Source organism: Clupea harengus, chromosome 6 (genome assembly GCF_900700415.2).
Source record: "Clupea harengus chromosome 6, Ch_v2.0.2, whole genome shotgun sequence".
In the NCBI taxonomy this organism is placed as follows: domain Eukaryota; kingdom Metazoa; phylum Chordata; class Actinopteri; order Clupeiformes; family Clupeidae; genus Clupea; species Clupea harengus.
In genome coordinates, this window is record NC_045157.1 from 20,791,357 (window position 1) to 20,818,187 (window position 26,831).

Consider the following 26,831-nt stretch of genomic DNA (forward strand, 5'->3'; position numbering starts at 1 on the left):
ACTGGGAGATCGCCTTGTTTTTTTGTGGGAAAAAAATCTAAGGAACTGAATAAGGACCCATACACATACTGTACTATAAAACTAGTAACTAAATATATTTTAGAAATAAAAAAGTCAATTTTGGGTGCAGGTACAGCACCCTTAAAGACATTATTAGAGTAATGTTAATTTCACACCGTTCTTGGTACAGCAAGCAATCAAACAAATAATCTTGGCAGGTGGCACTTTATATTTCTGCCAGCGAGGCCTGGAGGAGGTCAGTGTGTAACTGGTAACTGATAACTGGCATACCATATAAAAAAATAAACATAAATGTAGGTCAACAGAAGATCTTATAGAAATATTAATAATATCCACTTGCTTGCAAAACAGCTGAAGGAACTAGCAGTGGCAGGGCTTTTGATTATGAAAACCATTTTGGTCTTCCTTGAGAACTTAACATAAACACTATAGATAATTTACAACAACAATGTGTCGTTTCTGTTGATGACAAGATGGCACTGTACAGAACAACAGCGTCTCACTATAATAGCTGGTCAACTTCACAAGCTTATCTTCCAAAGCAGACAGTGGTCCTGAGGCTTCACTATCAACCCACTGGGAACACAGATTGTCCGGCAGTTATTTACCTATGGACCTTTTTACAGCACATTCACTACAGGCCATTGTTCACAATAATGCCTCAATGGAAATGTCACAAAGCAGTCAAACAGCCAGCCCGCTGACAGCGAACAGGTCATTTCATGAGATTGAAGCAGCATGAGGGCAACTGACGTCAGTATGCTTTAAATGTGCAGAGCTTTGAGGCTGCATCAGGTCACTAGTAGTGGCAAAGATGGAGACAGGTTTCCTTACCCAAGGTGCTCCTCATTGCGATTTTACACATATCTGTGACAAGTGGCCAAGATTATACAGAGGTGTCGGCCTGTCTAGAGCACCAGGAGGCTTTCGATGGTTCCTGTTATGAGTTTGTGGCGCAGCAGCGCACCTTCCAGAGTGCTCAGCGCTGGTGTGAGCGAGGTGGAGGACACCTGGCGTTCATTCAGAATGATGAAACGCAGCAGTTCTTCCAGAGGCAACTTCAGCCCCAGCAGGACTGGTGGGTAGGGCTGGCCCCAGCTTCCATCAACCTGACCCTGGACTCGGCTGCCGCTGAAGGTAATACAAGAGCTGTGATAAAAAAAGCTGATCACCCTGATTTGGTCTGCTGTCTTAGTACTTACAGTTACAATTGTACTCTTAATGATGGATTGAATACATGACATGAACAAAACAGAGCATTCTTAATGGTTTTTATTTTTAAAACTTGCACAGGGAGATGTGAAAGAGGGGATGTGAATGAGAACCATGTTAGTAAACCACTGATAGTACAAGTTGTTCCCACCAAGCTGTTTGTGTGAGGAGTGTGTGTGTATGTGTGTGTATGTGTGTGTGTGTGTGTGTGTGTGTGTACTACTTCTGCCTTTTCTTTAGAATAGTGTTTCTTAAACAGTGTTGTTGCAGTTGATACTTCTGAAGAAATGTAGAGGAACAAGAAGAATAACTGCTTAGCCTAACCACATATTTCTTTATCAAGATTAACATTATAAATACATTTACCATTTCCAGATCCAATTACCAGCTGATTTGGTTGAATTATTGTACTTGGTAATTGTCCCAGCAGTGATACACCAGACAATGTGATACACTATGGGCTGACAGGAGAAAGTATTTACTGCATGATTTTCTGCAGTGGGTGACAAAACAATCCTTGAACTTTTATATCTGCCGTGTTTCTCATTTGTCTATCAAATGATGCTGGAAATGCGGCCACTAAACCGGCTTCTTTTTTTTTTAAATCAGTGTTATCTCTCACTTCAGATTGCCTCCAAGCCATTTACACATCTGTCAATCAACCAAAAACAGCGCCCTCTCGATATCTCTGATTAGCAGCAGTCTGTTGACAAGAAATATTGGGTCTTAATGTGTTTATTCTCATGCCTTTGAAAATGGGTTAATGGCCAGACTGACACAGCCCTAGCTTTATCTTCTTCACAAAAGAGAAAGCATTATCACTCATTATCACGGCTTCTATTGTTCCATTTATGGGTGTTCCTCCCGTGTCTTGTTTGGGTAATTTAGACCCTACCAGGGTCAAGCTGCAACTCCAGTATACATGCTTGGTGGAAATATATTGTTTCTGATTTGAACAACGTTATCACTGGGAACCTGATCTGAGGAATCACATAAAGGGTACATATTGCAGCATGCAGGGCTGCGTGCTCCTATGTTGTGCTCTGGCGTGGTGAGTTCACCCATATTTCCGAGCTTGTAATAACTGTAGGGTGTACTGTGTAATTCTATGTGTAATGTTTGTTATTAAGAGTGTATTCATGTTCCCCTCCTTTGTTAAGGTCAGCGTGTATCTTTTGTTAGCGATAAGGAGTCATGTAGTTACCTCATGTGTTAAGGCCTGTGTCCACCTGCGCATGTGTATAAAGCCCAGAGCCTTTCCCGCACTCTATGTCAATTGTCCTCCATCTGAATAAATGCTGTGAGTGCCAAAGAGAAGCCTTACCTCCGCTCGTCACTACAACAATAAGCCTGTATTTGAAATGCATAATTAAGTATGAAAATGGTCTAGTTTCAGTCTCCATATAAAAACCACTACAAGAAAGTTTGTTTAATTTTAGAACCATTCATCCTGTATGGAAATGTATTTGGTAAAAGCTTCACTGACATTATATTACTTTCTCCTAGGAACCCTGTCCTGGCTTGATGGCTCTGATGTTAGCTACTCTAACTGGGTGGGTGAGCCCTTAGTAGGAGCCAGATGTGGCTACATCCTGCAGGATTCTGGCTTTCAATGGGAGGCCACAGACAACTGCACCCAAGAGATGCTCTTTGTCTGTGAATTTGGTTAGTCTTCATTTCCTTTTTCTGAGTGCATAGGCTTATGGGATAAAAGCAGTCTTGTTCTGTTCCTACCAGTCATGTCTGGTAACGTTCTTTTTCCTCAGAGAATGGGAAATCTATGGCTTGTGCAAACCATAACGCTACACTTCAGTGTGGCTCTGGGCAGGTGATACAGGTCGACGACAGCTTCTTCGGTAGAAAGACGATACACTACTGCCAAGGGTGGCACCTCTTCTTCCGTCACATCTTCTCAGGAGGAGTGCAGTTGGGTGGATGTAGTAGATTTAGCAGCAGGTATGGTGGTCAGCACAACATCTCTCTGCTTTACATGTGTTTTCTACTTACATTTACACACCCTAAATTGATAATATGTACATCATATACAGAAATAATTCAACAATATTATTTGGTGTTTTTCTTTGTGGTGAGGGTACAACATCTCTCTACTAAGACTACTAGACACTCAGCTGTCTCTGTATGAAATCAAAGGGAGCAAATGCCACAGCCACCCTAATGTTTGTGTCATCACTGATAGTTCAAGCAGAAAAGGATCTCTCTCCCATAGCACGCTTTGATGACTTAGAGGATAAATAAGGCTCATACTATAACAAGGTCAATATTTACTGAGGGCTTTCAGAAATATATCTGTGTTTGTAGAGGAGGCCGGATGAGCTACAGGGATGAAGTCAACACTGTGTGCAATATGGACTCCTCTCTGTGAAGTACAGTGTTTACTGTGAATCTAATACTTGGTACAGGGATACTTTCCATTGAATGGACAGCCTTGCACGAGGAGAGAGTAGACCACATTTCCTAAACAAATAGTAATACAATGACGGTTATTCAATTTCAAGGGCACTGCCATGGACTTCAAGCCTGCCAGGCTTTGGCAGATGCATCATCTTTTGGAGAACCTTGCCCTGGTCTTGGGAGCTACTTGTCTGTGGAATATCACTGTAAAGATGGTAGGTGCTCTCTGTCTCAACCTGATTGTTTATGCTTTCCAAAATTGTCCATATTTATAGACATAAAAACATAAAAATGATAGCTGGTAGTGGTCATAGTGAAATCATGGACTGTAAATATGTCAAGGCAAATTAATGGATCAGTATTCATGAAGGATAAAATTAGTGATTATACAGCCCTGGTCAGTAATACTTAACTGAAGCTTAATCTGTAACATTGTGACTGTGTGAACCTTTGGTGTACATACTGTACGTGCCCTTCTGCCTGCCATGTTGTATTCATAATCTCCTTATCTGTTGCATTACCACCTACACCTGTTCCCATATCACTCAACTCTATTCCCATATCATTCACTCAACAAATGGTATTGAATGGTATTAAAATGATGGTATCTGTTGCCTATGAGGTCTGTGACATATTTATAATTGTCCTCCAGGTCTTCACCTGCTCATGAGCAAGCTGGCTGCTGTCTTTGACAACGTCACTATCCAGGTGAAGTGGCTGTTGCACCCATTTCAGGGCAACCTGACATGCACTTTCAGTGCAGGTGATGGCCACACTATCGATCCATACAGCCCTGATGAGTGAGTTTAGATGAGTGTGTTTTTACTTTATAAGCAATTTGCATCAATTGTATTTGTAGCGTTGCCACAACTTTTACAGACTACACCCACATTGAAAAGAAGGTTGATGATTTATCCAGAAAGCAGAAGTGATGATACGGTCAGGGATGCAATAGATGACCTTTGGAGTTTAGGAATTGCACTTTGCTGTGATGTTGACATCCACATTTATGAATCTCTAAGCTAAAAAAGAGATATTTGGGATATCACAAAACCTCACAAGCATAGATAAAGTAGGCTGGTATGTGATTCTGATTGAAAAGAAAGATAGAACATGGAACACAAACATTCTGAGGTTCTAGAAAGAGGGTCTAGCAGCATCTAAGTGGTGTTTAATCAGCTTTCCTTTGGTTAGGTCACAAGCCAGTGTGGTGCATCAGTATAAACATGCAGGGGGGTGGAGTGCTCCACCAGTGAGTGGCATGTGACAGCACAGAAGACCATCACTATCCAGGAACCACTCAGTGAATTTGGTGTAATCAAGTGCTACAGCATGGGCCAGTCAATGATCAGCGCAAACTGCAAAGCCCTCGCCAACAACCCTCTCACAATCCAGGTCGAACTGGAGGCAGGTAACCAAAATGTCTCCATGCGGTGCCCATGTGAAATTAGTTTTAATGGTACCATTAGAGTTGATAAGATGAGCACATGACTTCATTTTCACAGGAACCAATGTCACCTACAAAGTTCAGAGCGATGTCACAGTGCTGGCCTTGTCATCCGCCGCTATTGGCATATACCCTCACAACATCACATTGGGTCCAGAGGCGGTGCAGAGACTGGGTCTAGGCTGCCATCAGCTGACTCTGCTGGCCTCTAACAACGTCACCGCTGCAGACCCCTCCGCTGCACTGGAGGTGTGTGTGTTAGAGCTGGTGCAGGGCCTACAGGCATCAGTGTCATCGCAGGCTGGGCTGTGCCCTGAGTCAGACCTCCAGATCACGGTCTCTCTGGACCACGGAGCTCCCGTGCAGCTGCTCTTCCAGATATCCGACAGCGACAATAAGACTGCCCAGGACACAAGAGAAATGGACAGTGGCAGTCTTCAGGTTTTCAACATTTCAACAAGTGTCCAAGGTTTCCATGCTTTTAAAAGATTTTCATTACAATGTAATCAATCAGAGAATGCTCTCAGAGTTGTCTGATACCTATATTGTTTGTATTTTAGGAACAGTGCAGTGAAGGTCAAAGCATGGAATTCAGTCTCAGCCCTAGATCAAGATGCAGGAAATACAACAGTGGTTTGCCTCCCTGAGTTAGAACTTCGGTCAAATGATACTCAAAATTCAGTAGGTTTTCCCTCAAAGATGCATTCAGCTATTGAATCCTTACTTGATTCTCTGTAACTCTCATGTCAATGCTACACCTAGTTAAACCGGAATTAAACTGATCCATATAACTCCCATGACTTTTCTATTTAGAGCGAGGAGCATGTGAGAATTCCCAGGTCCAATCCTGAAATTAAAATGACTCCTAAGGATCCTAACATTGGAGACACAAATGTCAAGCTTGAGGTCACTGGAAATGGAAAAAATTATGATAATCAATGGAGCTGCAGTAAGTCTGTCACAACATGTTATGGTTATATGTTGACTAGCATGACATTGGTGTCACTCTGATTGGGATTTCAATTTTTTCTGTTTTTCAGTCAGTCAGAATTGTAAATGTCGTGAAAGCTCTGATGGGGAAACTCATCAGATTTCCGAGGACTGCCTTCCAAGGCCCTTTGAATATGTAATGTACTCTGTGAAAGGCACGAAGACTAAAGGAAATTCGGGTAAAACTGAGGAGTTTACAAAAAACAAATGTGTAACCATTACTCCAAAGAAAGAAATAACTGTCAAAATAAGGTGTGAAGCTATTTTTGGTTATATATATACATTTCGTTTTAATGTTTTGGGGATTTAATGTAACACATATTGTTTGATGTCTTATGCTCCAGGATTTCAATGGCAATGCAAATTAATCTTCTTTTCAGTTGTGCGCACTGTAACCCTGTCAACGTTAAAAATGATCTAAGACTAATTGTGCAATGTGAGGGTTGTCAGACGATAGTGTGGTTAATGGAAGACACATCTGCAGTCTCTGTGAGTGTGTTTACTTATATTTATATTATATTATATATATATACTGGTGATATTTTATACTGTATTTTAAAGCTCTAATAATTTGGCTGAATTCTGTTGTCTGTTTTTGTTGTTGTTTTTATCTTCAAGGACATCCTCAGCCCCTGTTACGGTGATCAAAAACGTCTGACTGAGGTAGGGAGAGGTAGCTCATGGGCGGTCCCAAAGGCAACCCTTGTAAATGCACAGCAGAAGATCAAAGTGGTTGTTTATGGTAAGTGCCTTATTCTAGTTCAGACACTGTGCACATGAATATAAGTCACTATATGTAACTCACTGATGTTTTGTATTTACTATATCCACGATAGGTTCAAAAACAGTATCAGGAATAACAACGTCTGGGCATGGTGAATTTACAATTCCATTAACTGGCACCCCAAGTGTGGCACCGACAAATTCTGCATCTATCACAACAAAAGGACAGTCTAGCTCTGAGACCAGCACATCTCTGTCTGCTACGACCGCAGCTTCTGGGCCCAGCACATCAGTCTCTGCTACAACCTCAGCTTCTGGTCCCATCACATCAGTCTCTGCTACAACCTCAGCTTCTGGTCCCAGCACATCAGTCTCTGCTACAACCTCAGCTTCTGGTCCCAGCACATCAGTCTCTGCTACAACCTCAGCTTCTGGTCCCAGCACATCAGTCTCTGCTACAACCTCAGCTTCTCCTGGGACGAGCGCAGCTCCACCCAGTGTCCTCTCATGCAGGACCAACCCAACTGCTGGAGATGGTCTTTCTCCATTTACCATCACATGTAAAGTAACCCAGTTGTTCTGTACTCCTGGACCCTGCACCTACTGCCTCAGGACTGCCAGTGGTAAGGAACTACTCTTGGGTACATTGTTAATGTCAAGCTTTGAAGAGTTTCTGTCAGTTATGTCAGATGGTGATCGCTTGGAATACTTAAAATTAACTGAAACTGTTCCAATTTGTTTTCTATTTTTATGAAGTCAAATAAAAATGAACAGGATGAAGGTTTATATAGTAATTTAAAGTGTATGAACTAACTGCATTATCATTCTTGATATAGTGACCAAATCTTGATTAACACATTGGCTCATTTTGTTATCTTTTTGTAGGCAATTACCTTTATTGTGGTAATAATCCCGAAAAGAGGTCACTCTTTCTGCCGCCAGGGGACAAAAGTAGTGACTACAGCCTGACTGTCATTGCAACTTCGCAGAACTCAGCAGGAGAAACCTTAAACTCCACAATTGTCATCACGGTTTGTGATTGCTAATAAGACAATTCTCAGTTCTTATCTGATTTATTTCGATCAACAAACCTTGAACAGAATATGTTGAAGGGAATGACATGGTATCAGCAGAGGTTTTAATGTTAGGCTAACATTATGTGAGGCGTCTAGCATAGGATAACACTCATCCAGTTCAGCCACACTAGAAACTGTGTTTGAACATTGTTCACCCTTATGACAAGACACAAACTGACATGATACAGTATGTGGAAAATGGACACGGATGAAACTGAAAAAATGATGGTTGATGTGTTTGTCCACATTAAATGTATGTCTGTCATTTAGGTGAGGGACTCTATTGCAGAGTCCTCTGTACAGGGTCTCCAGAACTTGGTGTCAAATCAAGTGGCAGAGTTGCAGAGCCAAGGCCAGCTTACAGGGGCAGCCTTGGCGCAGATGTACCAATCTGTGTCCAATGCCTTGAATGAAGGTTCCAGTGAGGAGGAGAAGAGTGCCAGAAAAGAGGTATCAGTGCAAATCATAAGCGCTTAGCTGAAGGTTAACATAAACGATTATCCAAACAAATTACATGTTGATGGGGTAACTGTCGTGATCATGAGTTTAGCCCATGGTATTGCCGTGAGATGCTAAGATGTGGAATCCAGTTCAACGATCATTTTGGTTTCCTTTCAGCTCAGAGAGCAGATGGTCACCAACATGTCCGTAGCGATAAAAAGTGCCCCCATCAAGAGTCCAGAAGAGGTTCAGGCCATTGCCAGTGCTGTGGCAAAACTTACTAAGCAAGATGATGAGCTGACTACAGCAACACAGGTAAAGGACTTCTGGACTTTTGTGCTGGACCCTACGTTTCTTAAGGAAATACTTATCTCTGTCATATATGGCTCGCAATACAGTCTGAGTAGGTGTGCCACACAGACACAGATATCTTGTCTATGACTATGAGCTGCTGGATCTGAGAATCTAGGGCCCCCTACATACTCTGATCAGAGGGGTTAAAAGGGGTTTAAGGAACCCAGTGTGATATGGGACTGGAATTGAGCCTTTGAGGACTACCTTAGCCCATGATGCACACTTTTTGTTCCCTTACGAACAGATTCAGGCCAGCTCTGTTTTGTCAAAACTCAGCAAGTCCCTCACCTCATTTCCACTCCCTGGAAATGATGCAAGTGAGCAGATGTTGGAAGCATCCAGGCCTCTCATTGAAGCTGCTAGTAATATCCTTGGGGTCTCAGCAGCTACAGATAAACAGGTACTTTTGCTGCATGAAAAGTGTAGTTTCAAATGATTTAAATGTTTGAATAAATATGATCTGGTACAGGCACTCACTCATTGACGTTTACATATATTTCAGAGTGAGATCACAGAACATTTACTCAATGCTGTAGACAATGTCCAGAGTGCCCTTCTTGCAGGGAGAACGCTCAGCCAAGGGCCCACAGTCTTAAGCACTCCTCAGATTAGTTTGTACGTCAACAGGTAAGGACCAGCTACTTACGCTGCAGGGTCATTTTATATTTGTTCTTTCCATTACGCTAAGCTACACAAGGCATATCTTTTTTCCATTCCGTAGTGGATCACTGAATTGGTGCTTTATTACCGAAAGATCAATTTATCATTTCTTTATGTAATATTGTCTATATACAGCTTGCACTTAAAAAAAATCTATCACACAATATCCCTCCTGTAGACTGTCTCCGGAGGACCTTAAGAAACAGTCATTCACAATTCAGAACTCCAGCTCTGCCAGCTTCACCTTCCCACCTTTGGATCCCTCTGTTGTGCCACCAGAGAAGCCAGTGGATGTCCGCGTAAGAATTAGGCACACAGTGTAGACAATGCATGGATGCTAATGTATGTTCTGTCTAAATTGTGTTTGAATGCAACTGTTTGGACTATTATGTAATTTCAACTAATTACTTTCTCTGCTCCTGCATATTTCACTCCACTTGTCAGCAATGGTGTTTATCCTCACTTCTGGTTGACCACCTGTCTGTGTTCCATATCAGATGATGAGCTTTGAGACAAATCCATTCTCCTGGAATGAAGCACAGCCCATCAATGGCACAGTGGGAGCTCTGTCTCTCACCCGAGAGAATGGCTCTACCATCCCCGTTGGGAACCTGGCAAATGAGATTGAGGTTGGCATGTTTACATAAGTTGTTACAGTGTTTTGTTTATTGTATGTTTATTGTATGTTGTAAATCCTTTGTTTAGCTAAGGTGGTTCATTTGAGACCCAGTTTTCCAGTAACTGTTTTGATTTTGTTCAGATTTTTTTGCCGAGGCCATTAGCTGCTGGAGTGAACAGCACTTTTCTGGACCTCGGAAATTTCAGCACGATCATGATCAATGTGACATCACCTAATGTGTCCCTGGTGCTCAAGCTGGACCCCTCAGAGGACATCTCCTTACACTTGATGATAGGCTTTCAGGAGTATCCCAATAACACACACTACGAGGCACAAACTTACCTACCACATGAGGGAAACACACAAGGTGTCCACATTGAAACTCATTCCTAATAATATGCACAACTTCTCAAATCAAGATAACTGAATGACTGAAATGTGTTTTGTCATTCCGTTGATTCTGTGCAGATGAGAGATATACATGGGTGTTGAGCCCCAGCAATATGACCATAGATGAAGGTATATACTACCTTCTAGTGAGGCCCATTGTAGAAGTTGGTGTAAACTCTACAAATGCCTCAGTGTCCATCACATCCATCGCTGCTCAGTGCGTGTATTGGGATGAACTAAAGCTTAACTGGAGTGACTATGGATGCAGGGTATGTTCTTTTTGCATTACATTTCTGCACTTATCTGAGAGTGATTATGCATTTTACCAAAAAGCAGTGTTGGTTATGAAAGCATTTTACAATGAAAACAGGCTTTATTCAGATTGTTATTACCCATCACTACCACCTGATTCATTTAACTTGATGATGTTCTGTATTTTAGTCTATAGCACATCCTCTACTCTGTATCCATAGGTTGGCCCTTTGACTACGCCCCTGGTCACACAGTGCTTATGTAACCACCTGACGTTCTTTGGAAGCTCCTTCTTTGTCATGCCCAATGTGATAGATGTCACTCAGATTGCTCAGCTTTTTGGCACTTTTGTCAACAATCCAGTGGTGGTGTGCTTTATTGGTGCTATCGTCCTGTCCTACTTTGTGGTGGTGATATGGGCACGCCGGAAGGACGTTAAAGACACAGCTAAGGTCTGTCTCATTTATTACAAACCTCACAGATACGTATGTGACATTCTGGTTGGTATTTTACAAGCCCAGCTATGACTAGACTAGACTGTACATATATCAGAATACTTTTCATTGTATATTGTTCTATGATTGGCATCATACCCTGAATAGTTTTGTATGCTGTTGGAGTTTCATCCAGTGTGATAGTACTGAAAGACAGTCAGAAGCAGTTGTAGCTCAAGCTGGACGGTCTTAAGGCCCCTGACACTTTGTGCTGATACTGGCTAGTCCCACTAAGGGCAGCTCCAGGGACTGGTGGTTACTTACCGGTCAGTGCCTCTGGCACCTTGCACTGACTGCTAGAGAGTGCCACTAGGGGGAGCTCCAGGGACTGGTTACTTACTGGTCGAAACCCCGCAACCCAGCACAGCCACCATCAAACTGCAGGGGGGCAACACAGCGGGAGAACTGTGAACCAATGAACACTGTCCCCTCCCTCCTACCGAACAGCTGCAGCTCTGGTCCACCATTTCTCTGGTCTTCCCCAGAGCGCTGCCTGGGACAACCACGCTCCGCATTGACACTGTCATGGGAGGCACACACAGATGCTAGGGAAGAAGTCGCTGCAGTTGACGGTCATCGGTCAAGTGGTCCACCATTCATTCTGGCAGGCCATCATCCAGGACCCATGCAGAGGAGCCATGAGGGATGCGTGAACTGATGCACGGATTGTGTGGGGGAGCATCTGCATGAACTATCACATAACTAAATGAGAAAGAACAGATCTTGACAAGACCTGTTTGTTCCCGTTCAGAGAACGTTTTTTAGACTGAAGAAGCTGGAGTGATATGGTATTAGATGAATAGCATATTCATGGCTAAGGAGGATCTTAATGACAAATATCAATATGTACAAATAATGTCGAATCTAATGAGTTGGTTAATTGTGGGGTTCCTACAGGGTCTACTAGCATAAATATTTTATTTCCACATTTTTTTCCCTTTTAAACAGTGCAATGTATATAGTAAGCTATCTGTTGTTGCACCAACATTATATTGGCTTTTGACTTGTCACAGCATTTAGTGTTCCTCAACAGACAAAAACTCAGAAAGACTCAATTTCAAGAGGTCGTGAAATGATCACTGTAGTCATAAGTTGAAAGAGGTACTAACCTGTAACTACCCAGCTCCCCCTAGTGGCACTCTCCAGCAGTCAGGTAAGTACCAGTCCCTGGAGCTCCACCTAGGGGTACCATCCAGTGCTAAGTGTAAGGTGCCAGTGTTCACAGGAATTACCAGTTTGAGCTACAACACCCTCTCAAAGTAGTTGTGGATCCCATTATATAGATCATCCTTATTTGTGAATGTATTTATTAAATTACATTTAATAAGAATTACTGATCAACTCACAGTAGTCTGTATTTGTCAGTTATTTCACCCATTTTGTGCTGCCTCTTAGGTTAAGGTTACTGTGCTGGAAGACAACGACCCCTTGGCAGAATACAGATACTTTATGAACATCAGCACTGGGCACCGGCGTGGGGCTTCTACATCCTCTCAGGTCTGTATACCTGACTACTTCAAGGTCTTAATGACCATCTCTGATTGGTCAGGTCTGTATACCGGACTACTTCAAGGTCTTAATGACCATCTCTGATTGGTCAGGTCTGTATACCTGACTACTTCAAGGTCTTAATGGCCATCTCTGATTGGTAAGGTCTATATACCTGACTACTTCAACGTCTTAATGGCCATCTCTGATTGGTAAGGTCTGTATACCTGACTAATTCAACGTCTTAATGGCCATCTCTGATTGGTAAGGTCTGTATACCTGACTACTTCAAGGTCTTAATGGCCATCTCTGATTGGTAAGGTTGCAATTTCCTGTTGTTGTTATTTTGAGATACTATTTTTTCTCTCATTTACTGACAATGACTATGTGATGCCGGTTATAGTGAGTTTTCCTATGTCAAAGGTCACACTGTGTCTTTGGTCCCATGGCAGGTGACAGTGACTCTGCTGGGCACTGAGGGTGAGAGTGAACCCCACCATCTGACTGACCCAGACAAGCCAGTGTTTGAGAGAGGAGGGGTGGACATGTTTTTACTGACCACACCATTCTCACTGGGGGACCTGCAGAGTGTCAGGCTTTGGCATGACAACTCAGGAAATCATCCCGCCTGGTAACATAGATTTGCCTGTGCACTGCCACCAGTCAAGACCTCATCCACTCATATTTTCCTACTTACTGCAATCATTAAACAATAGGCTACACGTTAATTTCACAAATCTGTCATCCACTCATCTGAAAAAGTTCATCGTACCAAGATACGTGCTGTGTGCCAGATCTGAACCCAAGTCTATGACACAGAGCTAACCAAAAGCAGGGTTGGTGTAGCATCACTAAACCAGGCACACAGTACTATTACATCTGTGTCTGTGACATCCATGTTTTACAGTGACTCTTATGCCTGCCTCTAATGTTCTGTGCAAAACAGGTACATTAACAAAGTGATGGTGCAGGACATTGAGACAGGGCAGAAATGGCACTTCCTCTGTAGCTCATGGCTTGCCATAGATATGGGGGAGTGTGTCCTGGATAAAGTGTTCCCTGCAGCTACAGAGATGGACTTAAAGAGATTTAGGTAAAACATTGTGTTTTTCAATTTGTTCTGCATATGTTGTTTGATTGTGACTAGAACATTTTTTTGTCATGATAAGTCCCAGTCTTTAGCAACATATTGTATTGGAATTCAGGTATGACAAAAATATCGATTTTCTTCAAGTTAATTTATGGGTCTATGTCCTGTTTTTCATGTGGCAGCAATCTGTTCTACATGAAGACAGCAAAAGATTTCCGCGACGGCCACATCTGGTTCTCTGTGATCAGCCGTCCCCCAAACAGTACCTTCACATGTGTGCAGCGCGTCTCTTGCTGTTTCTCCCTGCTGCTCTGCACAATGCTGACCAGCATCATGTTCTACGGCGTGCCCACAGATCCCGCTGAGCAGACCATGGACTTGGGTAAGTCTCTGCAGATTTCACCTTTTGCCAAACTACCTGGATGAGAACAACAGACAGCAGCGCTCACTTCTGAGGTAAGATGCCTTTTAAGGTTAGACTATTTCTTTATCTTCTTTTCCCAATATGACAGGTCACATAGAGTTCACCATGCAACAAGTGATGATTGGCATCCAGAGCTCCATCATCATGTTTCCCATCAACCTCCTCATTGTCAGCATCTTCAGAAACACACGTCCCCGACAGCGGAAGTCCAAGAAGTCTGGAAAGGAGAGGACCATGGCAGAGACGTGCAAACAGGCAAAGAGTGGTCGTGTGTCACCAACTCAGCCACCCTCTCCTGAGAGCCAGCACAGGGAAATAACACCAGACGCTGTCATCAAGGTAAAACAAATTACACAGATAATCAGTAACTCAGCTTTAACCATCTAATAAGTGGAATGGGTCTTCAATTTTATGCTGGTAATGTCTACACTTTCCCCCAGGACATAAAAAGAATAGCTCAGTCCCTCTCCAAGGTCATGAAGAACCCTCTTCCCAGGATAGATGTAACATCTGGCAAAAACCCTGACATCAACACTCTTCTGTCACTCGTGGAGGATATCATCCGGCAGCAGAACCGTGCAGGGGACAGGTTTTACACAGATGACTCCAAGTTTACTGTCACCTTAGAAGGTTATTACAATATTGTCTTATTAATGACAAATGCATCTTGTAAAAGGGAAGTTGCAATTCTTAAAAAATGGGGTGTAATTCTTTGTTGCTGACAGAGAACACTTCCTCTGAAAGTCCAAAGAAAATTACCAGTGATGGCCAGAGGTGCAGTCTCTACAGCCAATACCTCTACCGGCAGCTTCAGCATGTGGAGAAAGAGCTGGGGCTGCTAGGCCCCACCCGCTTCTCCAACCCTGACAGCTACAGCCAGGCCGTGCAGCAGGTGAGGGGTATGAAGGATCTCCTGGAGCCCCACCTGTCTTCAGCCTCCAGCGCAGATCACCCCTCCCGCAGCCCTAGCCCGGAGGACAGCACAGAGGGAGGAGGCGCTGGCAAGAAATGCTGTCAGGGAGGACTGCCCTGGTGGTTTGTGTTCATCGGCTGGCTTCTGGTTGTGGCGACCAGTGGAGTGTCTGCGTTCTTCACTATGTTGTACGGGCTGAAGTACGGGAAAGAGCGCTCAGTCAGCTGGCTAATCTCCATGGTGGTGTCCTTCTTTGAAAGCCTTTTTATCACTCAGCCTTTGAAAGTAAGAAACTTGAAATAACTTTAAACCAACTGCATTTAATTAAATGAATGTATATAAAAAAAGACTTTTATGATATGCTGACATATCTGTGTTATATTCGACACCACACAGGTGCTTGGTTTTGCAGTTTTCTTTGCCCTGGTGCTGAAGAAAGTCGATCAGGAAGAATACGGCGATCCACCTATTGATGGATCAGGGCCAAATGCAGGTACCTATTTATTATTATTATTTATTATTATTATACCACAAATCCTTTGTTATGCATAAAGATACTTTATCATAATGTCATGTATCAGTTATTTAACGTAAATTAAATAAACACACACATACATACCTTAAGGTGATCCTGATGCTGTACGGATTGCACGAAGAGACAGCACGTGCAGCTTCTACCAGCCTCCGCCACCCTCAGACATTGAGAGGATGAGAATGAATATGATCAAGGAGCAGAAAGTATTTGCTCTTATCAAAGAGATCCTCAGTAAGTGAGACCTACTGATAAACACTGTCATTCCATCCACTGAAGAATCAGAACTAACCGTTTTTTCCTTCCGCAGTATACATGGGGTTCATGTGGATGTTACTCTTGGTTGCCTATGGTCAGAGAGATCCAAATGCTTACTATCTGAACCAGCACATTCAGCAAAGCTTCAGTTGTGGAATCGCAGATTCTATGAGTCACAAGGAGGTGTTTAAATGGGCCAACACATCCGTTCTGAACAACCTTTTTGGACAATATCCGGGTAAGCAGTTTGTTATTATGTAGTTTTCATAGACAAATGTTTCATTATACCATTTGAGGATTGAATAACAGACAAACATACAGTATGACAAGTACAGTACAGTATAATATTTAAATGGAAGTCAAAGGGGAACATAAGCCTAGCCCTAGTCAATGTTTAAAATACAAAATCATCTCATCATCATGTCAAATCCACAACATGAAGGTATGTGATGTCTGCACTTTAATTGTACACAGCCTCATGCACTCATTAGTCTCTGTTTACTCTAGGCTTCATAACAGATGGGAATTCCAAACTTATCGGCAATGCCCGCCTTCGCCAGGTGAGGGTGCAGAAGGACTCCTGTCGCATTGCCCGTTCTATGCGCCAGTCTGCCACTGACTGTCATGCTCCGTACTCTTGGGAGATAGAGGACATGGGCTCTTATGGACCAGGCTGGAACCGGTCCAGGGATATGAATACCTCACAGGAGGCTCTCAGACCCTGGCGTTACCTGAGTCAGGTCAGACTCAGAGCACATCCCATCTGGGGCAATGTGGCCATGTACAGAGGGGGAGGCTTCGTAGTGAACCTGGGCCCTGACTTACCCAATGCTACAAGGTAAAAAGATGACAAATGAAAAACTGTAACGATAAGAACTTAAGATCACTTGCAGGGTTGGCAATGTTACTTTTTAAATGTAATAGGTTACAGACTATGAGTTACCCTGTTAAAAGTGTAAGAAGTAATGCAACTATTTTGTTGGTACAACTTGTTACATTTGATTACTTTCGATTTCTTTTTGATTAGTAGATGAGAGGCAGTGCATAGTCTACATATAAGCTTTAAAGCTTTTTACAGAAAATAATATATTCAGATGTTACCCCTTTGTAATCCCCAACATGTTGATTAGTAACTATAATTGAATTACATATTTTTTCTCAATAACTGTAACTGATTACCATATTTTTCTAATCCACAGTGCTCTTCAGTACTTATTCGACAACAGATGGCTGGATGTTTACACTCGTGCCATCTTCGTGGAGTTTACTGTGTACAACGCCAACATCAACCTTTTCTGCATTGTCACACTAATGCTAGAAACAACAGCTGTGGGTAAGGCGGGCATCTTATTGATTAGAGCCATTTCACATTCAAATATCAGAGATCAGACATAAACACAATAATTTTATAATGTGTAATTACTTCCAACAATTCAGCAACATTATGTTTGTACAGGTGCATTCCAGTATCGTAGTGAGATACAGACTGTCCGTATCTATCAGTCTACGGGTGGCCTTCACATTTTTGTCATGGCCTCTGAGGTCATCTACTTTCTCTTCATTCTCTACTATATGTTTGTCCAGGTGAGTATTTTTCATGAAGGACTTACCTAAAACATAAGTAGTAAAAATGAACAAGACTGTTCATTCCTCCGTAGCCATAGTTCCATCTGTAAAGCCATCATTCTCTCTCCTAATAGGGTAAGCTAATGAAGCAGCAGAAGTGGGCCTACTTTAAGACTAAATGGAACCTTCTAGAGCTCTCCATCATCATCCTCAGCTGGAGCGCACTGAGTGTCTTCATCAAGAGAACATTGCTGGGAAACCGGGACCTGGAATTCTATCAAAACAACAAGGACACGTGAGTGATCATCATTTTTCAGGTGACCATCCTTATGGTGCAGAATCTTGGGACTGGATCGTGAAGTTATATTGAAACCTCTTCTCCATTAGGTACACCAGTTTCCATGAGACTGCTACAGCGGATGCAGTGCTGGGCTACCTGATCGCCTTCCTGGTTCTCTTGTCCACCATAAAGCTGTGGCACCTGCTGCGGCTCAATCCCAAACTGCACCTCATCACCTCCACCCTGCAGAGAGCGTGGACAGACATCTCTGGCTTCCTGCTGGTCATGACCATCATGCTTCTGGCCTACTCCATTGCTGTAGGTTACCCACGCACGATATCCATGCAACCACCGGCCTCCAGTGTAATGGTTTGATATCACAGAAGCATACAATTGATGCTATTATGTAAATCTGATTGTTAGTTAGATTCACTGTATTCCTAACCAATAAACAATCTCATATTAAACTACACATATTTTTGCAGTGCAACCTAATGTATGGCTGGAAGCTATACTCATACAGGACTTTCATTAATGCCGCACAGACTATGGTCAGCTTACAGCTTGGAATCTTCAACTATGATGAGGTAAATTCTTGGTAAATGTACTTTCTACAGAAATTAATGCAAATAGGTAACAGCTCATGAATCTCTTTGTTTTGGTTTTGGATTATAGGTTTTGGACGATAACCCAGTTCTTGGTGCATTCCTAATTGGATCGTGCATCATCTTTATGACCTTTGTGGTGTTGAACCTCTTTATTTCTGTGATCCTGGTGGCATTTAGTGAAGAGCAACTTCACCATAAGGTTTTGACATAACAAAACATTTGACCTTTTGATTTTAAGAAAATACTCTTAAATATTATACCCTGCATTCTCTGTAAGTGTATGTCTAAGATTCGTGAGATTTTAATTACATTGATATCCTTTTATTCCCCAGCCATCTGAAGAGGAGGAGATAGTAGACCTGATGCTGATGAAAATCAGCAGCCTGTTTGGAATCAAGGTCAAAAAGAAAGAAGACAACCACTGCAGTGCAAAAGAGAGTGGCTCCTCTTCCACCACTAACAATCCTGCACCATCTGTCATATCATAAAACTGTTTGTCTTCCATTGTTACTTTAGCAACAGAAGCACTCTGGTGCTCAGTAGTCTGGTGTCTGGGATTTTAGTAGGGAAGTGATGTTGCCGCATGTAGGACAAAGTTAGTATGCAAAATAAATAAATATACTGCTTTTGGTTCTTGTTTATGTATACACATATGCTGTATGTTGCTAACTTGAACTTCTTATAATTAAAAGACAACATCCCAAGATTTGGGGAAAGTAGTTGTGATGTGTTAGGGAGCATCCTGTGTCTTTCATATATGAATTATTTTGGATGGCGTAAACATTGTAAACTGTCCACATGTTATCACTGAGAGATCCTAGTGAAATGGTATTTGAATTTCCTAACTATACTCGTTAGTGCTTTGATTATCACACGCTTTTTCTGGTGTGGAATAAATACATAAAGGCCAAAAATGATGTGTGGAATATTTCATACGAATAATTCAGTGCATAATACGCTGGTGCAGAATTCATGTCTTCATGTATTGCATCCATACAGGAGGGGTGCATATGGTTGAACATTGTGGAACGGTCAGAGTAACTCTAAAGCAGTTCCTCCTGAGCCCGTCAGACATATTGTATTTCTTTATAATGAGATTTAGATTAAATTAAATTCACACAGGATATGTATTTTTGTAAATCTATAAAACACAAAATGAACACATCTGTGCCATCTAATTGGTAATGTTTCTAAATGAAGAGCTACAATAGAGCACTTAAGGTTTTTTTTTAAGGGACAATACATTTATTTTATGATGGACTGTCCTTGTCATAAAATAAATAAACCACAATTCAAGTCTCAATTTAATGGGGTAAGTATTGCAAAGGCATTAGAATAACTACTATGTTGTACAATAGGTTATATGGAGATGGTTTAGTGTGCTTTCAGTGGTATTAATATAGACATTGTGCTGACAAACCAGTTGAATAAGCAGCTCACTGAGGACCTTGTTTTCATACAGCATACTTTAAGTGCAGCCATTTGGTGAAATTTGAGTCTTATGATTAATGTCCTTGATGCTTATTAATTAATGTAAAAGATGATCTTCCCGTGACCTGCCTCTCCCCCTTGCAAATACTATGAGGCTTCAGCTATATTGAAAATGATCGTTGGAAGGTTTGAAATTAGAATTTTTTTTATTTAGTAAAAATGGCTTACATGTTTGTTCTTCAACAGATCCTACACCAAGGGGAACAAAAGAGTAGGTTACAACCACGCCTTGATGTTTCAAGGACTGTTGCAGTATATGACTGTCAGATACCAGCCTCAGTGTTTTTCTTTAAAAAACAAACAAAAACAAAAAAAAAATCTCTATATAATACGTAGCACAGATGGATTTAATGACCAATGACAAAAAAAAATGGGATTCCCTTCCCTCTTTTAATCAAAACAAAAGCATGTTGAGTCCTCTTTATCAAAAAGATAAATACAATGCCCGACCAAACCTGTACTTACAAACAGGACGGGGGTACCAAAAAACAAACATCCTCTCAACTTTAGTCAAGACGGTGTGAGCCCATGCTAGAAGCACTAGTTCATTTCTTTTCCTTTTTCTCATCTTTCTTGGATGGGGCATCTCCCTTCTCCTTCTCCTTCTCTTTCTCTTTTTCCTTCTCCTTCTCTTTGTCCTTGTCTTCTTTCTTCTCTTTCTTGGCATCATCTTTCTCTTGACCCTCCTTCTTCTCAGCGTCTCGGTTTGCAATTTTGTTGTTGATTAGATTGTGGAGGGCCACGACGGAACGGATTAGGGAGGCCAAGTAGACAACCAGCATCTGGTCGTTTGTCTTGAGGTAGAAGGCCTTAATGAACTCCTGCAAGTTGACATCCGGCAGCAGATTGAACACATCCTGCAGCTGGTAGATGATCTGGTGGTTGATGGGCAGTTTGCCAGTGGCCACCTTCTCAAGGTAACCCTTGATCTCCAGCAGTTTGGAGTTCAGGCCCTTCAGGCCATGTACCTGGTTGGTGATGCGCTGAGACAATGTTCCGACTGTTGTGTCCTTGATATCTCTGTTAAAAATAAAATAAGTTTAAGTTTGAGAAATCAGAACTATTCAGCTATGGCATTTCAATGTCCATCATCTCCAGCAGCACAGGACTCAGCACCTGCCAAATGACCCTACCTGAGTAAATGCTCCACACCAACTTCTTCAGCCTCTTCAGCTCCAATTTCACTCGTCACATGCTCAAATGTCTTTGAAGTGGGAGTTCCATCCTATCACACAGAGCACAGCAAAACATGTCAGGCCCTATTTATCCGATCATCATCTTTTTGGAGTTAAAATCACTGAGCTAATAGTTCAAAACAAAGCAATCTATCTAAAGTTGCACACATTTAGGTCAGGTAATCAAATCTGTGGAAATAAATAATAATACTTACTATGTTACAGTATTGATTTACATACTTAATTATACTATTATCTCTCTATCCACCTCTCTCTCCATCTCTCTCTATATATAGTATTATAAACAAGAATAATAAGGATGATCTTACATCATGCACTTCTTCCACAGAGATGTAGGCCTCAGTGGGCAACCCCAAGTCTTTGGGCTTCACATCAATGATGACCAACACCTTTAAATCACAAACACAAATCACAGTATTTTAGAAGTCAAGCAAGAATTCTACATACTCAAGGCATTTAAAACCTTACAACATGTTTATAATTACTTACAGAGTTGGCGCAGTACTGCTTCATGAGTTCATTGATGGCAATGTCATTCTTGTGTAGTTTTGGACCAGTGTGATACCACCCAACTATTCTTTCTCTGGCTAAAGAGCAATTGAACATAAAAAAAGAGATTTAGAGCCCAATTACATATGATATTTTCCACCTACAGGGATGGAAAATGGTGGACACAGCTTGTGAGACTGATATCCCGCACGCAGACACAAAAACTTACCGTTTACTTTCTTGAACATTCCATACATATTTTCCAAGTAATCATGGTCCAGGAACCACACCGAATCGTCTTTGTCATCCTCATCAAAAGGCACTGTATATCAAAAGGCATTGTGCATTAGTTGGTATAACCATACCAGCATTGTCAGATAAGCTGTTTCAAAACAAGAGAAGCATGTTATAACCTGCAAAACTGTTGGAAACATCAAGAATCTTCTTGTGCCACGATCCAAGAAGAACACCCACAACACGTTTCTGACTTCCAACCTTTCCGATTCTGGCGTTGAGGATGAGAACAGGTGTTAGACAGACACTACATGTTTATGCTTCACTCAATGGCATCGAGGATGAGAACAGGTGTTAGACAGACACTACATGTTTATGCTTCACTCTTGATGGCATCTTCAGTATTTCTCCACATTCCCACTAGCAATACGGCAAATTGTGATTTTAAACTAACACGATTACATTGATACAACTGTCATAGGGCGTTTGTATGTATTTGTATTTATTTCTAGATAATTAATTGCATTTGTTTACATTTTTCAAGCCTTGTAAAATGTAAACAATTGCACAAAAACTGATAAAAAAAGTATCAGGTAGGAATGAGGTCGTTTTTCTACTATCTAGGCCTCTTCAGGCAAGATGAATTTTTTTTACATTTATACGACAATTAAATCCGAACAAAACACAAGCAACTGCAGACAGAAACTGAAAAAGTGGAAAAACTGAAAAAGTTGCCAGATGTTTTATTGATTTAATGCTAACTGTTAATCATGGACTTACTACGCAGCTAACGTTAGGTAGATAGCTAAATGACTGAGTCATTTTGCTAGCTTGGAGCTAAAGTTATAGTCACACGAACTAGCCAACGGTCTGATATTTATGGCTTTAACCAGAATTACCTCACATCAATATATTAATGAAATACTGAGAGTAAGGATTATATCACGATGATGAAAATCATCTGTGGACAGAAAATTGTGCATCTTCTGGCCAAATAAATTACTTAGCTAACGTTATGTTAGCGAGAAAAATGCTGTCTAAATCACGACACTGAAGCCGGTTGGCCTTTCCTGCTTTCGCTACGTAGCTTACATTGTTACAATTGAATTAATTTGACGCCTGCATATTTAATAACGCAGTTAGGAAGAAAGTATTATGCGTTAAATCACAGCCACAAATAACGTACTTTTCAGCTATAGCACCCTAAATGACAGATACTGGCTAACTTGCCTAATGTTAGCCAAAGGTAGCAAAGCCTGACGTTAGCTGTCGATAGTTCTCCAAGTTTAGCTGACGTTATAGCTACAACTATGAAAGTCCCAGCAGACAAACTAGACTTCAGTACATTTATCCTACAAACTCTGTCCTTTCCAGCATACATGTCACGCGTAAAAATTATTTCAGTAGTACTTTCACTAAGAAATTATGTTTGGTTATCTACTTCGCTGAATAGCTTGGTTACTATTTACGTTAGCCGATGAGCCAGCACCGCTGGGGCCCTGAAGTTAAACCGCGACCTAAGATATACTTTCACAAATAAACCCTAGGTCAAATAATACAAACATATTTACCTGTTGAAATGGTCAACCACACTCAGCAACACGAGGGGATGTACAACAACCCTTTCAACCGCAAGCTCCGGCATTTTGGTCAATGAAGTATTGACAATAACCTAGCTAGCTATCATTCAATGGAAATTTCACTTGAGCAGCGTGTAGCCAGCGACAATAATGAAAATTTCAATATGGCCGCCATTCGTAATGTCTTCAAAATAAAAGTCGAAACTTTTAAGAAAAATCCTCATTTAACAAATTGTATGTGCTACCAAAGGTACAATACACATAAAGTTGGGAAAATCTAAACCAAAAATTGAAAAAAAGCTTGAAATGCCTTTTTTTAAATGCAAAGAGCCTACTGTTGTTCAAATAAAATAAAATAAAGTAATTTCTTCCTTAAATAAAAAAAGTCTGGGAAATGACAAATCCAAAAATTTAAATACAAGAGAAAAGGTGATTCAACATCATCATTCCACCTGCTTGAGACTGAGAGTTGAAAGATAAGCGATAAAATGCATAGAATTGGCCTACAATAACTTACAACCTACTGATGGAATTAAAATTGTGTGGCTGTGAAAACAACAAATTGTGCATCCTTGATATGGGGGTGAAGTGAAATCCTTATAACAAGTACTTTAAGGAAATATACAGATAATGACACCTGCATCGCCTTTGTAGGTATCGGGCCATAGTAAGCCCTACCTGAGCCACATACAATAGGCCTACAGTAATCGCCTACTGATGAACTTCAAATTGTGTGGCTGAGAAAACAACAACCTGTGCATCCTTGATATGGCAGTGAAATGAAATCCTCATAACAAGTACTTCAAAGAAATGTATGCTATAAAGGCTGCCCACTGCTCCTGGCTGCCCTGGAGGAAGGACAGTCCAGGATGGGAAAACGCAGAGGAAAAATTGACTGCGACCTCGGCATGCGTGTGTGTGTGTGTGTGTGTGTGTGTGTGTGTGTGTGTCCTGTGTCGCCACCCTAAATGCACGTGTGTGTTGCTGTGTGTCGTTTGTGCCAAATAAACTGACTTTACACATTTTCTAAAACAGTTAATGTCATGCTGTTTCACAAATTGTAGTTCCTTATGTCATACAAGTGTTCCTTAATGTTTATGTGGAGTGTTAAATAGTTTTTTCTGTAGCATCTGGTGCAATTTATATGCAGTACATTTCAATGCCAATGTTTTTCCTTTATATAATTGAGTAGCTTGTGAAAATACAAGTGAATCTCTTTGTGTCCGCTTGTAGAACATGTGTTTTATTATTAACATTGTCTTCTGTTCTGTCCTGTCCAACTAACATCCCACCTGTGATCTGTACTTTGATGTGGTGAGTGGGCTAAACAGGCCTTGTTTTTTTGTTTCTGTATCTTTCAGCATTACTTGTTTGTCTTTTTATGTGAATAACATTATACAGATACTGCCACCTTCCCTGTCTTGCTTAGCAATATGAAGTACAAAAATGACAATTTACTGTTTGTTCACCAGCTGTCATGGGTGTGTATAAATATTGTATGTGTATGTATTGCATATACATTTATATTTTGAATAGGGAACATTATAATGGCACTCTGTTACTCTTTGATGTTAGTTGTGTAAAGATGTCAACAGGTCCTTGACTCCATCCTAACCTGCTCCATCACCATCTGGTATGCTGCCTTTACTGCCAAAGACCAGAGAAAAGCTGCAGTGTATCATTTGTTCTACTGAGAAGGTGATTGGCTGCAATTTGCCAACACTCCAGGACCTGCACGACTCCAGGGCCCTGAAGTGAGCAGGGATGATTATGGCTGACCCTTCCCAGCCTAGTCAGGTCTTTTTGAAAACCTCCCCTCTGGTAAGTGTTGTGTGTATTTCTGTTTGTGTTAAAAAAAGAACTTGCAACTCTGTCCTGCCTATTCATATTAAACACAGTCTATAGGCTCATTTTTTTAAGTAATGTATAGGATATTCTATGACTCACAAGCAGTTTAAATAAAACGTTTTTTTTTTTTTAGCAGCTAAGCGGCCCTTGGTGTGAAATGCAACTTTCTGGATGTGGTGATGTATTATTGATTTAATGGAGAAATGAATGATAATAAACAACGAAAAACGACATAATATGCTACCATCTCATTCCATGGCTATTTGCCAGATGAGTCTGTAATTGTATTTATCCACCCTAGGTACCAGCACATCAGGCATCTGCCGGTCAAAACGTTGAATCATTTGTCAAACCGGACTTTTATTCTGACGCTTTTTGCGTCACTTATTGTCGCTAGCTCCACGATACTCAACTTCTTCACCAGCTTGTTAAGTGTGAGCGAAAATCCGCCAATGGAAAACCGAGGCAACAGTTTGGTGAGTTAAATGTATTTGACAGTTTGTGTTTTGTAACTCATGTCATGCCTCATGTCATGACTCATGATTATTTTGGGCCCCCTTTGAGGCTATGGGACCGGGTGCGTCTGCAGCTAATGCAGCCGGATCTAATGTTAACCGTAACATGATTGTTGTCTGTGATGAGATGTCTATATTATTCCTACAGTCTAAGACGATTTGGTGAGGTCACTCATGCCAAAAACTAATTTCTCATACCATCTTTTATTCTATGGGTGCATACCACCACCTACTGTTTTGGAGTGTGATGCAAACACGGCTGAACTGGATGACCTAGAGACCACTCATCTGCATCAATATCAGGATAACCTTCATACTGCATCAAACAAAGTTTGTCTCTAGAGAATCCTGAGAATCCTACACATATGTAGTATCCTACAGAGACAGCATCACACATATTTGGAAGAGAAAAGAAGTAGTCCATTGTTCGACACATCTATCGCAGACATGTAGCCCATCTAAGCAGCATTTTTTGTGAATGTTGGTGAAATTATACACATTTTAAAGACCTGATCAAACCGTCCACATACCTTGTGTATGAAAGGTTATGGTAAATCTAAACACAGAAATAGCATATCCTAGGTTTAACAATGCCACAGTAGGCCTACCTCAGGGAAACTTGTATAGAACAGTCCTTGTTTCATCGTGGTCATTATGATTTATGTCCACATACAGTAGCCAAAAGATTTAGGCATGTTTGAAAAAAAAATTGTAACGTGCGGATATTTAAAAATATATATACAGTATATATGTTATTGAAACACTAATGCAGAAGTAAAGAAAACTTTGTTAAGACAAATGCCTAGAACTTTTGCACAGTACTGTATACCATCTTTGATGTCCTTAAACATAAGAATGCCCAATTCCCTTTCCCGTTATCTATTCTGAAAAATCCATGATGAGGTCAGGTTGATGCCTGTCAGCAACAGACAGAAAAGAGAGATTGTTAAAGCCCATCATGTGCACTTACTGACTCACATGATGACCCTTTATACATCTTTATACCTCTTATCATACCGTAAAATACAGCTCAGGTTTGCCTTGACCGAACAAAAGTAACAATTCCCTTGTCTTAATCGTCACTAGCACAGTGCACACGTACAATCTGACAATGTTAATCTAATATCTAATTACTACTGAATCATATTGTAGATCTAAGAATGCTATTTTGCTCCCTTTAGGATGTGGGGGTTAAAGGAGAACTATTTCAATTTCACATCGGTTTCCT

At 41.2% G+C, this 26,831-nt stretch overlaps 2 protein-coding genes across 2 annotated transcripts; one reads left to right on the forward strand and one right to left on the reverse strand.

The window, feature by feature from the left end:
• Positions 1-494: 494 nt before the first annotated feature.
• On the forward strand, positions 495-18,876 carry pkd1l2a (polycystic kidney disease 1 like 2a). The gene is given in 39 exon segments (XM_042707936.1): positions 495-502; positions 899-1,158; positions 2,740-2,898; positions 3,000-3,127; positions 3,129-3,189; positions 3,750-3,860; positions 4,298-4,445; positions 4,878-5,056; positions 5,151-5,561; positions 6,701-6,722; positions 7,078-7,331; positions 7,691-7,836; positions 8,152-8,331; positions 8,500-8,637; positions 8,921-9,076; positions 9,179-9,303; positions 9,515-9,635; positions 9,834-9,965; positions 10,097-10,322; positions 10,424-10,614; positions 10,819-11,049; positions 12,487-12,588; positions 13,032-13,210; positions 13,526-13,672; positions 13,852-14,051; positions 14,182-14,432; positions 14,534-14,723; positions 14,819-15,291; positions 15,403-15,482; positions 15,612-15,772; positions 15,849-16,034; positions 16,304-16,634; positions 16,996-17,129; positions 17,253-17,380; positions 17,497-17,657; positions 17,750-17,960; positions 18,128-18,229; positions 18,318-18,449; positions 18,583-18,876. Coding segments are annotated over 39 exon segments (6,711 nt in total). The 3' UTR covers positions 18,739-18,876.
• Positions 18,877-19,868: 992 nt separating this feature from the next.
• Positions 19,869-23,398, reverse strand: psmd7 (proteasome 26S subunit, non-ATPase 7). Its single transcript, XM_012834669.3, has 7 exons — positions 23,232-23,398; positions 21,840-21,931; positions 21,656-21,748; positions 21,427-21,524; positions 21,246-21,326; positions 20,875-20,966; positions 19,869-20,761 (listed from the first exon to the last, which is right to left on the reverse strand). The coding sequence occupies exons 1-7, from the start codon at positions 23,303-23,305 to the stop codon at positions 20,287-20,289; spliced, it is 1,005 nt and encodes a 334-aa protein (XP_012690123.1). The 5' UTR covers positions 23,306-23,398; the 3' UTR covers positions 19,869-20,286.
• Positions 23,399-26,831: the final 3,433 nt, after the last annotated feature.

Coding starts and splice junctions, on each gene's coding strand:
- psmd7 (XM_012834669.3), bottom strand. CDS start 23,305: ATGCCGGAGCTTGCGGTTGAAAGGGTTGTTGTACATCCCCTCGTGTTG. Junction 21,525..21,655: donor AATGTTCAAGAAAGTAAACG/GTAAGTTTTTGT, acceptor ATTGCTCTTTAG/CCAGAGAAAGAATAGTTGGG. Junction 20,967..21,245: donor CTGTGGAAGAAGTGCATGAT/GTAAGATCATCC, acceptor TCTGTGTGATAG/GATGGAACTCCCACTTCAAA.